The sequence below is a fragment of the Hippocampus zosterae genome, chromosome 14 (genome assembly GCF_025434085.1).
Source record: "Hippocampus zosterae strain Florida chromosome 14, ASM2543408v3, whole genome shotgun sequence".
Taxonomy (NCBI): Eukaryota; Metazoa; Chordata; class Actinopteri; order Syngnathiformes; family Syngnathidae; genus Hippocampus; species Hippocampus zosterae.
This window is the reverse complement of record NC_067464.1, coordinates 13617241-13631521: the sequence shown is the minus strand read 5'-3', so window position 1 is coordinate 13631521 and position 14281 is coordinate 13617241. Positions and strand designations below refer to the sequence as shown.

Below are 14281 nucleotides of genomic sequence, written 5' to 3'. Positions count from 1 at the left end.
AATTACGAAATGTATAAAGAATCAAAATACTGTAATTTACTAAAAGCATCTACAGATTCAATTGACTTAAAACTACGGGATAGCATACTGGTTTGAAAACCCTCCAAAATGTAACGTATTATACCAAACAAGCACAGCTCTATTATGATACATTTTATTCCAAATCAGTTAAAGGGTCATTATTAATTTGTTGCTCCAAACGGGGTTCGATAGCACCACATTACTTACTCGGACGATACATTTTTGGCTGGATGTAATAAACCTGGGTTTGGGTTTAAAACTCTTTAAAGCAATGTTTGGATGTCAGTGTTAGATTACCTAATGTGATTATTTTCACATTCATCAATTTGATATGTTACCCCATTCTTTGACTATAACTATCTCAAATAAGCAATGGTATTTCACAGATTTCACTGGAAACATTAAGAGATTCTATAAAAATGTTTTAATTCTGAAAGGCTGACAAGACAAATAAGGGGTACTAAATACAAAGCAAAGCAGTCCCACACGGATTAACTTGGAACAAGGATGTACCCCAAAAAACAAACAAAAAAATCTAGTTGGATAAATTAAAGCATCCTCTCTGAATGAGTCACAATAACTAATTGGTAAAGAAAATTGTGCACTATTTGAGGACCAAAACAATTTAACACAGAAGTGGCACTGCTCCACATGCACACCACATAGTCACTGCACATGCAATCACTTCTTAACAGGAGTCTACTTTTGGTTGTGGAAAAGGGTGGGAGGGAGTCTTTAAATCAACCCTCAATTTACATGTTCCCATGCTCATCAATTTAGTAGTAATGGACAACACAAACTTTTTACAGTGTAGCTGGTAGGCTGACAAATCACACTGAAAAGCAATGCCTCAAAATGTACCAAATCTGTAAAAAGAAAGAAAACGCAAATCACCAGTTTGTACATTCTAAATTGAATCAGTTTATCACAAACATCAAGGTTAATGTGAAAAGGGTGGGGTAGGTGGAGGGGCGCTCCTTGAGAATTAGGACATCTGTGAGGGAGACACCTGGGCCTTCCTCATGGAGCGGAGGGCCTTCTCTCTCAGGTGTTTCTCCAGATCATCCAACGTGTCCTCCACTTCGCTCTCTGATTCCTGGAAAAGAACAACCACCTGTGATTATTATTAAACCAGGGAGAGAAACAGTCTGTCAAAAAATAATAATAAAACCCTATCTCCTACTTCGATGTTCTATGCCGTTTACTCAAATGCCACCAGAAAACCTCCGTTGCTAAAGATGACAAACAGACATAACCTTTCTTGATTCACCATCTTCATCCCCACCCTGGTTCTGCTGGGTCTCTCCACTCCCGGTGTTGCCACTCTTCTCCTTCTTATGCTTCTTGTGCTTCTTATGTTTCTTGTCCTTCTTATGCTTCTTTTCCTTCTTCTTTTTCTTCTTTTTGGCGCTGCCATCAACATCTGAATTCTGAAATTCAACACATTACAAGCCAATTACAAAGATTTTTTTAAAAAACAATCAAGTGAAATTGTGACAGTCGATGTGAGAACGAGGATAAGCGGATCAGAAAATGGATGGATGAATTTAAGAATAGCACAGACTTAAAACAACTTCCTTAAAACTCTTGACACTGCACAACATATCTCAAAAATATCATTGTACTAATGGCATGTGGAATTTGCGTATTGCAAAGATGGAAGATTTATTTCAAATGGAATGCTATGCTTATCTGACTTTGACCAATCAGATGCAATCTTAAATGTGCATCACCACCAAAATTAACAGTATCTCGGGGCACTAACACTAACTAAAAAAAAAGTCAAATCTTGTAATTTATTACAATTAGCTAAGAATACATTGAGCCTACTTTTTTATATTTAGTAACATAAAAATACTTTATTCAGATACAGGTACATGTTTATCACGATAGTATTGATATTACAATTTTCACATATTGTGCAGCCTTATTATTCATCATACTTATATACTTTAGTTTGAATACCTTGCTAGGTGATTGGCTACCAGAGCCACTGCTTGCCTTTTTGGCTGGTGGGGGGGAAGCACTAGCAGATCGAGATGGTGAAGGGGAGGCAGATGCGGCGGCGAGGCTTTTCACTGGAGCTGGTTGAGGAGAAAGGGATCGAGATCTGGAGGAAACTCTTCTCAACGGCTGAGGGCTCAGAGAACGTCTGTAAGATCAATGACATTGACATGACATCATCAATGTCAACCTGCACAAGTTAATCACAATCGAGTTACTGTTACACTTCAATTCACACTCTCAATTATTTACTATTTTCTGTTAGGGCAATGAGAGAAAGAATTTACAACTATTATGTTTGTTTACACGTGTAATATTTTCTGTCATGGGAAAAAAAATACATGGAGCATGTAAACATAAAGTCAAGTAAAAAATTCTTTGAAATGTTTTATGTGCCTCCACTAATCTAAAACAAGGTGTTATGATTAATATGTGGTTCGGAATAAGAATCAAGCAAATTGACTGATTACAAGTTTGAAGACACCTATGAAGCTAATTGAGACCAACCTTAGTATAACGTGGCTATGGTCAAATCATTTTCAATCCTGTCTAGGTATATCATGTTTGTGCAGGCGTGTTTCATTAGTTTTTGTTTTTCAAATGATTCTACTGAACAACAACTTAATAAACAATGTCTGATTTTCACTGGTCAAGTTTCCGTAAATTGTTACCAGTATTACTTGAAGCAGTTTCATGATATTACCGCTCCAGGCTTTCATTAATAGAGGGGAACCAACAATTTTGTCCTTGTCTATAAATACTCGATTGCATAAGCCAATCTTGTTGCGGAACCAAAAAAGGTGCAAACAGTGTCCCTTTTACCTCTGAATGTTGCGCGGTTCTGGGGTACGGGAGACTCTCCGGATAGGTTTTTCATTCTGCAATGGAGAGTGTCTCCGCTGGTTGGAGGATTCAAAAGGCCTCACAGGACTGTTCGAATCTCTGTTAATGCGACTGCGATTTACAGGGGACTGAGAGCGCCGATTTGCTGCTGCAGCAGGGGACCGTGCATCCCGACTTAACCGGACAGAAGAGGACTTGGGGCTTCTTCTGTGTCTGGGAGGGGATATTGATGAGGGTGGTGTGCGCCTCCGCTGAGTGGGAGAACTTCGGCGTCTTGGAGATCTCGAAGGACGGCGTTTGTGCCCTGGTGAACCACGTCTAGCAGGAGAGATAGATAATTTCCTCTTCTGAGGAGGTACGGGGCTGTAGCGGCGCTGTATTGGAGGAGAATAACGCCTGTTGGATGGAGAGAGTCTGCGGGGAGGTGGGGAAGGAGACCTGCAAAGCACCAAAGACATTTAGAAGAGAGATTTACTGTTAATTGTACAGGGACAGAGAAGTACAGATAACAATTATTTTGTCATTAACACCCTGTAAAGTGAAGTCAGTGAGTTAGTTCTTTCTAAATACATTACAAATGTTCAAGGGTAATTTCTGAAAATGTTTTACAACTGACAACTACTTAGGACATAATTGTAGCACAACAGCATGAAGCTGGCATTCTCCATTTCAGTTTTCCTCATTTTTGGGGCATGGCTAAAATGGGGCTCAGTGACAATCTTAGTCCCCTGGCATGAGTTGCCGCTCATTCGAATCAGTGTATCAATAATATACAGGACATCTCGGTTACTCTCTAAATGTCCTATATTCTGTGTTATTCAGGCCACCACAACACGTTAGAAAGTAAAGCATCCTGGGTACATAATTAGCAGTAAGTATGCACGTACTCCAATGTGTCATCCTCCGGCCAAAAGATCCCAAAAAGATAAAGCAGAACCCACAGAAATTTCAAGAACAGTAATATGAACAAACATGAGACATGCCAACCGAACCAAAGGTGTCAAATTGAAATGTTTAAAACGTTTTCAAACTGTTCCATTCCTACAATGTATCATAAATATGTCAATACCTTCGTCTTGGTGAAGGGGACCTGCGACGCCTTACGGGAGTAAGGGAACGGCGTCTGCGTGGACCAGGAGATGGTGAACGCCTTTTCCTGAAAGTGAACAAAGAGTCAACTTTCCTTTGTCAAGAAAAATAAAAAAATATATATTTATAATGTGTCTTGCCTAGGAGAGGCCTCTCTCTGTCGCCTCCTCGGGGAAGTTGTGTGGCTACGCCGCCTCTTAACGTCACCGTTCCTAGCACCTGGTCCTCCCTTTGGTCTCTTGGATGCTTCGTCATCTGAGGAGGAAGATCCTGAGTCTGAATTTAAAAAAAAGTGTTATAGCAAAGTAGGGCTGGAAGAGTAAAATTCATTTATACCTGAAGATGACTCCTGATTCTGTCTACGATATTGTCGTCTTTGCTGCACAGAATCCGCAGTTGCGCCTTTCTCGTTTTTATCCTCCTCTGCAACATAAGATGATAAAATCTCCCATCAGTTACAAGTTCCCCTGACAAAGTAACTTCTTTCAGAAAACAGATTTCAATCATGTGAACTGACTTTCAATTTTAACTAATTTTGAATCAGACTTGCACCCAAAATCCCCATTTCCTGAATTGTGTTGATGGTGGCGAACGAGTTCCGGTAGTATCTGAAGCTTCTAATCCTTAGAAAAAGGTGATCCTTTTAGTCTGAGTTCAGGTGTTTTGGCTCTCTATTTTTTGAGAAAACAAAGTTTTCCCCAAAAATGTGACTTATCCATCCATGCATCCATTCTCTACCGCTTATCCGGGGGTCAGGTCGCGGGGGCAACAGCTTTAGCAGGCAAGCCCAGACTTCCCTCTCCCCAGCCAGGAGAAGGCACTCCACCCTTTTCCGACTGAGGACCATTATTAAAGGATTTGGAGGTGCTGATTTTCATCCCAACCACTTCACACTCTGAACTGTGAAGGGCAGCCTTGGCAAACCTCCAAACCTCACCTTAAATAAATCTGACTTAGCGTTGGCAATGTAAACCAAATTCTGACAAAGATGGTATAGGGGTTGGTGGAATTGAGGTCTTCGAAGTATTCTGCCCACCGACTCAGTCTCCCGAGTCGAGGTCAGCAGTGCCCCATCCTCACGAACCAGTGTTTAATGGTGCACTGCTTCCACCTCCTGAGACGTCGGATGGTGGACCAAAATTTCCTTGAAGCCAGTCAGAAGTTGGCTACTATGGCCTCATTAAACTCTTCCCCATACCGGAGTTTTTGCCGCTGAAGCTACGTTCCATTTGTATAGACGCACCTAATGGTGAGTCCCATCACCTAATGGTCCTTTCCTTTAATTTAACGGCATCCCTTAAAGCGATTTCGTGGGTTGCTGCCAAGACGGGCACCGACCACAACTCCAATCAGCCACCTCAACAATAGAGGCCGGCGAGCCCCACCTCCAGAGGAGGGCCCCAGTGACCAGCATCCTGGCAAGGGAAAAGTGTCTCCAATATTTTTATTGTTTATAAGGGGTCTGTGATCTGTACTATTGTCCAATATGACTTCTTTTCCATTTCTTCATGATTCATTTTTTGAGAGGTGCAACTATACTCTAAGTTATCGTGCAAAAAATACTGCATTTATTAATTTTTTTACTGCATGACTTAAAACAGTTTTTAGAATGGTCCATGAGTCCATAATTTAAATTAACCATAGCTTTGTTTACTTCCATTAACTGCATGTCTGATTAAAATACTCAAGTTGTTCAACAGCTGATTGCTTTTTCTTGCATGACACACTTTGCCACAACTATATGACCACCTGTACAATCTGATGGCATGCATCATTCTTTTCCTTACAAGGGCAAAAATGCTCAATTTTGACTGAATTGTCAGAGATGATCCTCAAACACATTTAAATCATTATTCCATCAGAATTGAAGAGATCCAAAGTACCGCTTCTAACATAAAACTGTGAAACTTGTGTTTTACACACTTTATTTGATGCCACAAGGACTGCTATGAAAACCATAGCTATCCCCCCTATTGGCACCAAGGACCATATCAAGGAAAAGGTTGAAGACCTTACCAGATGATCTGACAGGAGACGCTGACCCTCTGCCCCTTCTGACCTTTGGAGAAGGTGATCGCCTGTCTTTCCTGGGAGGGCTAATGGCATCAGGAAAGTGGGGCTGTTTTCGTGGAGGCGTGTTGGATATTCTTTTCATTACTTTTTTAGGCGAGTGTGAGCGAGAGGAACTGCTGCCAGAGTATGAAGCAGAACGAGATTGTCTCCTGTGGGTCATATATGACACAATTAGACAGACAAGTGACATAACCCATGAATTTAAAACACTAAAGCGGAGACTTTCACGGGTATTATATTTCACAACGTTAGAAAGCATTGGCAAAGACGAACCTACGGACAGGAGAACGCCTGTGTCGGTTTCTCGAGCTGGGAGGGCCCCGTCTGGGTGGGCTTCTTCGGCGCGGAGACATTCTCCTTCGGGGACTCTGTCTTCTACGTGGAGAGTAAGACCTAAAAGAGGTTAGAGGATAGTTAGGTTAAAGTATGACATCTTTTAAAGACAATTCAACATATTCGTTTAACAGAAAATAACCTTGAACGAGAACGCCTTTTGCGGTGGCGAGAATGAGAACGGGAACGGCGCTGAGGTCTTTCCTTCCTACTGTCCTTCTCCCTTTCCCTGGACTTGGGCCTCTCCTCATTCTTATTTTTCTCAGGTGGGAGCTCCTTGTCTTCAGTAATCGTGTCTGCTTTAGCCACCTCTACAACAGTTTCGCTGGAGAAAAGAGGGTATGGTTTTATTTAGATTATTTGTTTACGAGTGTAGAAATACATTGGCAATAGCATAACTTCACTTTGCTTCCTTTTAGTTGAAATATAACTGATGCAGAGGAGATGGTTTAACACAATATCTGAATTACACATCTACCCACTCGGACAAGCAAAGTTTCAACACATACCTGGTGGAAGACACTTCTTGGGTAACTGGTTCTGGCATGGCTCTTCCTGATGTGTCAGGCTCCAATGGCTGCTCCACAGGTTTTGTGGAAAGCTGCATCAAGGGTGGAGGAGGTGAGCTCCCACCAGGTAGAGTGGCTTTACGTCTTGGGGAGCGTGAAGGGGTTCGTTTCCTGTCCCGCCTCAATGGAGACCTGCGCCGTGGTGACGGAGACCTGCGCCTTGGTGATGGAGACCTCGTCTTGCGTCTGGAGATAGAAAAAGTTAACAATGAGTTGGATCAAAACAAAACTATGCTACATTCATCTGACTCTGAAGAAGAGGAACTGGCATTACCTTCTCGGGCTCTTTGACTGAGCCCTCTCTCTTGAATCCTTTTTCTCCTCCTCCAACTTCTTCAGAGAAGCAAGCTTCTCCTGTTCAATCTGTATGAGGTGACAATACTATTTGACACCTCTAACAACTGAGCATTTTAAATGTTTTTCGAGTTTCTATATTACATTTCACAAAACGCCATTGAGAAATTTGTCATATTTGTTTTGGACCAAAAGGTGTCTACATCTCACCTGTCTCTGCTTAATTTCTTCTTTCTTCTGCTCCAAAAATGCGGTTGGGATGCCAGCAATGTTCTCCTGGGCACTCAGCAACAGGGGCCAGAGGTCTCTCATGAACTCTCTGGCATTTTTCCCATTCAGGAAACCCGTCAAGTTAATCTGCATCATCTTGCTATCCGGGTGCTGCAAAACACACGAAGAAAGGGAGAGAAACAGAAACATAATGCTGTTGAAATAATGGCACAAAAATATAATAAAGAGGTAGGCGCTCTCAGTTGGGAGTGCCTACCTTTCATTTTTCAAGAATATACCTGGGATTGTTTTGTTAACTGTAAAAAGAATTGCTTCCTACTTAAATTCATTAAAAAAAATAAAACAGAGTCCACTACTGGACTCTGGCAACAAGTTTCATTTGAACTCCAATTGAAAACTGAAAGGGGAGAAGAAATCTAGCTGATCAAATCTTGCATGCAATGTTGCTATCATATTCTAATTGCTGCTCCTCTACATTCACGTATACACACGAAGTATATACAAAAGAAATGATCTTATCTTGTATATATGATATTCATTAAAATTATGTGTCCTGTCCCATCCCATTGTACAATCTCCCCACAATCTACAACTTCAGATTTCTAACAAATAGCCACAATACAGAGTGCATTAAAACCCAACACTTTTAAGTACAGTTCCGGTGTCTTCAGTGAGTCCCGTGGGATCAGTGGGCATGGAGCTCCCTTGGCTTGCTTCCGCCTCACTACTGCTTGAGACTCAACCACCTTGAGCTTAATGTTATATCATTTATCTAAATTGCAAGAGATGAACAAGCAATAATGAGTACAGAGCAACACAAAAAAAGTGTGTTATTCAACAATATCAATTATCATTAATCTTTCTTACCATGGTCTATTTGTAATACCATTTAACTTAGCAAATCTAGGCAGAGCTACTGGAGGCACACATGAATATGTGGTTAACTGCATCTTAATGTACTCCCCACAGGAATCCGCAATTCCACAATCGCAGAATTTGCCGCAGATTTCGAAGCTCACCGTGGAAGAGAAAGAAGACAGCGGAAATGAGGGCAAGGTGCAGAAGATTAGATTTATATGTAGTTTTCATCCCGGCAGCTAGACGTCCCGGTTGGATAGGCTATGTTCGCATTGCAGCGCGCGATACCCAATTCAGATTTTTTGTTAAATGTGCTTTTTATGTTCCCGCTCACATTACACAAACAAATGCGTCCTCTACGTGAATTGAACACGTCCATAATGTGACACCCCTGCACACAAAGATGAAACACGCAAAATTCGATGACATGTGGCAGTGATTACAGTAGATGATCCAACGTGTAGGGGGAGTGTCCAACCACTCATGTGCCGTAGAACGGTAGTCCATGGACTGGTCCCAAGTCGACTGGGAGGGATGTGGGGGGAAAAAGAAAAAAATTAATTTCTTTTTGGTGTGGGTGTGAACGTGTTATTAATACTATACTGTATATATTTTTGTGTTCATGTACAATAAATCCTACGCATCCTCTCATTCTCACGTCCACAAAAAAGTATTTTGGAAAATGAAAAAGTAGGTCAGCTTTGAACTACAGTGGCGCATGACCTGCATCACAGAAAGCTGTTAATGGTCAGCAGACTGCAATTGCAGCTCACAATCAGAGCCTTTGAGATAGATCCTAGTTTTGGTTCATGATTGTGCAATCAACAAAACACCAATGACATTAGCAAAAATGGGAATCTGTAGAGCCGAGGCGGCATTTTAAAACACACAAGCTGTGATAGTGATGTTTCTGCATGAAACACTCTACAAAAGTGCATCTGTCTCCCTGTGTCAGGTCTCCCACTAAGGTAAGGCAGTGATTTCCTTTTCATAAAACTCAAAGAGATATGTCTGCCTTGTATCTGTTTTACTCTTCTGTATTGTTCATGTTAGGGTCTGTGATGGCAAATTGTGGCATGAGAGTACATGTGTTTGTGTACGTTCGCATGTGTGACGTGCAGGAACTTCTCAATCGTGGAAGGTTGGCTGCTTAAAAAGCAGCTCTTCCGTCAAAAAAAGTAGTGTAGGGGCTCATTTTTTATCATCTTTTTTCAACAGAGGAGCAAGGAATTATGTGGAAATGAGGCACCGCTTTTCTTTCTCTTTATTCCATGAAGCCGTCCGGTAAAGATGACCACACGCAACAGAGATGTGTACTAAAGATGGCGTAATAAATGAGCGGTCCGTCTGGCTGAATTACATTTGCTATCATACTGTATTGCAGTATTTTTACAATATCCAGGTCAAGTGGCTATATTACACTTCTAAATTTTTCTTTAATATCACTTCCATCTACCTCAAACCCATAGTTTGATGAAATGTTTTGCACTTTATGAGTAATGAAAATAAAAAGTTCCTTAATTATAAATTATTATTCTTCAATAAATCTGCCCTATAAAGAGAGACAATACTGATGTTGATTATTTTATAACCAAAATGTTCCACAGTGTTTTGGTTTAGTGGATAATTTCATTACATCATCATTCGTACATTAATTAGTTTTATAACTGGGTTATTTTAGGTTAATATTTTTATGCCGTCTGAAAATCTATTTTTAAGCCGCAGAATCAAGATCTCTGAATCAGGATTGTTCTCCGTGGACTCAACATTTTTTCTGTGCAGATTCCTGGGGGGACTATCAATGAACATTAAGTAGAAGACTGGCAATAGACCTTCAACAAAATGAAAAGAACATCAACGTTAATGCCGCTTCTCTCCTCAAATAGGCAGACAATGTGACCGAAAGAATAAATAAATAATCTCGCCAAAAGTCTCTATTTCCAATTTTAAAATGCAGCATACTTTGAAACATAGAATGAGTTACATGCACAGTATGTCCCATAAGTGTGCATCAAGTTATTCTGAGTGACTAATTCCAAGGATTCATTCTTGTTACAAATTCATCTGTCTGAAGTGCAGGAATAATAAGATACGCAATACCTGCTGGGTTGGGTATACAATACATAATGTGATCAAACACACCCATCTGTATCACAACCAGGGCAAATATACATGCTACTCAATTGGAAGTTGGTTGAAATCATTCAACCTTCATGCTAAATTAGGATACGGTACGGTAAAAATGTGTTATCTATTACAATTCCCTCAAGATGACAACTTCAACTACTTTTAAGGGATCTGGAAGTTTTAATGAGCTGAATAATCCTAGGGAGGATATAACTATGGCATTTTTCAGGTGTGTCGATCACTGGCATAATAATGATCCCTAGATATAACTCACCTCAAAACACACACTGCATCATGAAGGGAGAGTTGGGCTCAGTGACTTTGGGCTCAGGAGAGAGCTAATTAGGTGTTGGTGCTATACTTCTGATGCAAGGTATAACATCCATATTGGTTCAGGCCTTTTAAATCATAAATCACATCATAATTAGAAGTATGCTGAATAAAGTCACTTTGTTACATAACAGCAAAACATTGTTATAATCACACCATTTGCTAATTTAACCACTCAATTAGTCTAAGATGAGCACAATGTGACAAGTTCCCTTCTTTAATGAGAAAGCACTTCCCTCAAGTATACAGTTGTGTCAAAACAAAGAACCACAATTAAAAGCATTACCTTATCATCAAGCTGGTTAAATATGAACTCTATGACGACATCGTCCTCGAACCCCAAAATCTCTGTCACCCGTTGAGTAATCCATGGCTTTACGACTTCGAGGTTTACTTTGGTCATATCCACCTAAAAGACACAAAGGCAAACAATGAAATCATTCAAAAAACGATGTGTGCCTTTTTTTAATGCTGCCACCCCCCACCCCCCTTCTGGGTACAGAAGCGAGCTCTAGGGACATGGAATGTCACCTCTCTGGCAGTGAAAGAGCATGCGCTGGTGTACGCAGAGAGGTTCCGACTAGATACAGTTGGGCGCAGATTCCAAACAGACCTAGGGCTCTTGTATCTATTCCAACTAGTCCAACCAGTTAAGTTGAATTATTTTCCAGTGAGGGTTGGAGTTTGGCAAGGTAGCCCATTTGTCACCAATTCTGTACATAAACTTTATGGAGAATATTTCCAGGTGCAGCCAAGCCTCAGTATTGCATCTCTGCTTATTGTAGATGTCGTAACATTGGCTTACTCAAGCCGATTAAAATCACATCATTTATATTGGTTCCGCTGTAGTAACTGCATTTTGTTACTATGTGATTGTTGAGTAAATTATTTGAAGAAAGATTTGAAACGATATACATAATCAAAAATCCCAATCCAAACATATGTTAGCATTTAGACTTTGGAGAGCAAAGATTGATAGAAGAGACTTCAAGGACAATTTAGGCCTTGTTTTTAGATTAATGGATTCAATGCCTTCAAAGACTTTCTTCAGGATCCACAGGAACAGTGTATAGAGTTGTAGCCGCGAGACAAGGCGAAAAAATACTTGCAGCTTGGAAGCAAACATCTCTGGCCTAAACCTTTGCCAACATGTTCACCAGTCACTTCATACAATACATACAAAACAATACATTAGTCACCTCATGCCGTTTGTTTCTGAGTAGGTATTAATCTCGAGTTGCTTTTTATTTTTAATAGTCACTACAGGGGGTCTAAAACAGTTTCAATTGGCAGCACTTGCTATTCTTCTGCAAACTAGATCATCTCTGTTTGCAGTCATGTTGGTGCAAGCAGTGCAAATAAAAAAAAGTGAAAAGATCCTGAGTAATGAACTCTGATTCATAGATCAAATTAATTAATCCTTTAGTTGTCGTATGTATGCTTGAGTTGAAATATCAATGACGGCAACAAAATTAAGATATACAAACTGTAGATGGTTTATACCTTCTTGTCGAGACATTCGGCAAATTTCAGCTGCTTTAACAGTTTCTTGTGCTTGTTGCTAAACCGGTTGTCTTGCTCCGCGCTTGTGCCCTGTAGAAACAAATGATCAAATGTTAGCTAATCATTTAAAAGTAGCAAAACATGTCAACAAGGTGGGTAGTAATGCACTGCATTTACTCTTGAGACCATTCAATGCGAAGTCTCAGTAGCCCAACAAAAAAGCTACATTTACAAAGTGACTTTTTTAATATCTGTTGTAAGACAGAAGCAACAGAGGATATCAAAGGTATGGCATTCTCAGTCAGATGAGGCACCACAGGGCTCACATTCAATCTGTTTACTTTACAGACGTTGAAAAACAACAGCTATGTCGAACAAAATAATCTGTCATCAGGCAAAATCATCTGTGGAAAAAAATCAATTTAGGTCCACTTTGATCAATTTGAAATCACAATGTTGGACAATATCTGAAATGAAAATGTCTAGTCTTTATTTTTGTCAGTGTGATGCTCATGCTCTAACTAAGAAAAATAGTCACGTATTACACCGAAATTAAGTTTTAAAATATCGCTTATGAATACGCTTATTAAATAATTATTTCAAGGACTACTTTTAACTTTTGCTTGAGTCACATTATTCTTAAGGCAACAGTATTCTTGGTAGAGTACATTTTTTTTGCCTCTGGTACCACCATATGCAAGGCCCATATGCTAAAGTGTCACATATCGGGTATCTATTTGAAGAAAAGTATGTGAAAATTCACAGAGAAGAACTATTGCCACATCCAAGGTACAAGTTAGAAGATGAGCGTAGAGTCAAGTTATCCTGATCAGGTTCATTTAGTAGGATTAAAAATATGACATTGGTAGCAATGAGCTAGCATTAGCTACATTTACGAATTATCTTAAATTTGGAAACTGAAGGCAAAGCAGCGATAGCAAGCAACATTGTGCTTCATATAGGCACGGTAACAAATGTTTCATCGGTTTGATTTTGCGGCAGACATTAGCGCTACGCATGTATTCTGACATTTCAGTGTTGCGGCAACGCGCTCATGGAGACGGAAACGACCCACCACCCAAGCGCCATCTTTATTCGCGAAGGATAGCCGCTTTCATGTAACCGGCTAGCAAAGTTCGTGTCAATTTCACTCTCGTGTCACGCGAATGTCACTCCAAACGCAATTCGGAGCCGTAGAACACCACGGTACAAGTTTAGCTTTCGTTTTCTAATCAAATTGAGAACCCTTCTTCGAAGAGTTTTAGCCGAATATCGAGCTGATTGCAATGTTGGCATGCACCAGTTGATAGTCGGTGCCCAAAAATACGAGGTAACTCAATAGCGACAGGCCTAATAGGTAAACGTCAAATTAACAGACAACTCTAGCAATAGATCAGGACAGAAAGCTGGAAATCGTATTTACAATGACTACATTTCTGAGCAACTTACGCGGAAGAATCCCGCGTCCATGGTTGAAGAAAATTGATGTTCGAAGACCAGTGAGTGAAGACGTGTGGCACCAGCCTCGTGAAGATTGCGATCCTGCAGGAGGCAACATGAATTACATCGGCTGAAGCAGCTTGGCGAAAGACAACAGCTCGATTCCTCCAATATTCGATATCCTCTTTAATGCCCTGACATAAACGATACGTGTGCCGTGTCTTTGTCCGGCCGAGAAACCGAACCTACGCATTCACTTTGTTACACATCTGTATATCTTGCACTCATTAAAATACATTTTTTTTGTGACTCCCTTGGTCCAAACAGATATCTTACCACTTGTTTATTTGTTTGCTTTTCGTAGTTCAATTTTCAGCTGGGGGAAAAGGCAAATAAAAATACAGTATAGATCTAAATTTTGGACAGCGTTTGGGGATTCACCAAGACATATAGACACCACCAGATGTCACTATTTACAAGTTATGAATATTCATGATTTTTCTACAGTACCAGTCTCACAAGTGGGTGGGCCATTCCAGAATTGGAGGACATTTTGCGACCCACGC

General features: G+C 40.4%; 1 protein-coding gene across 7 annotated transcripts; it reads right to left on the bottom strand.

Moving 5' to 3' along the window:
• Positions 1 to 426: 426 nt before the first annotated feature.
• Positions 427 to 13889, bottom strand: srrm1 (serine/arginine repetitive matrix 1). 7 transcript variants are annotated; one of them, XM_052086947.1, is made up of 16 exons: positions 13725 to 13889; positions 12276 to 12365; positions 11059 to 11181; positions 7437 to 7607; positions 7207 to 7295; positions 6873 to 7118; positions 6506 to 6688; positions 6304 to 6423; positions 5974 to 6179; positions 4294 to 4380; positions 4098 to 4233; positions 3938 to 4024; positions 2848 to 3306; positions 1987 to 2173; positions 1205 to 1451; positions 427 to 1117 (listed from the first exon to the last, which is right to left on the bottom strand). In XM_052086947.1, the coding sequence occupies exons 1-15, from the start codon at positions 13743 to 13745 to the stop codon at positions 1254 to 1256; spliced, it is 2403 nt and encodes an 800-aa protein (XP_051942907.1). In that variant the 5' UTR covers positions 13746 to 13889; the 3' UTR covers positions 427 to 1117; positions 1205 to 1253. The 7 variants fall into 7 exon arrangements, with proteins under 7 accessions (XP_051942907.1, XP_051942906.1, XP_051942908.1 ...); XM_052086946.1 differs by having other exon boundaries at positions 1278 to 1451; XM_052086948.1 differs by having other exon boundaries at positions 1307 to 1451.
• Positions 13890 to 14281: the final 392 nt, after the last annotated feature.

Bases quoted from the DNA above. Each gene is read 5' to 3' on its own strand.
- srrm1 (XM_052086946.1), bottom strand. From the start codon at position 13,745: ATGGACGCGGGATTCTTCCGC. The intron at 11,182-12,275 runs GTATAAACCATC...TGTGTCTTTTAG, and splicing joins CCGAATGTCTCGACAAGAAG to GTGGATATGACCAAAGTAAA. The intron at 2,174-2,847 runs GTAAAAGGGACA...TTGATCTTACAG, and splicing joins GAACCGCGCAACATTCAGAG to ACGTTCTCTGAGCCCTCAGC.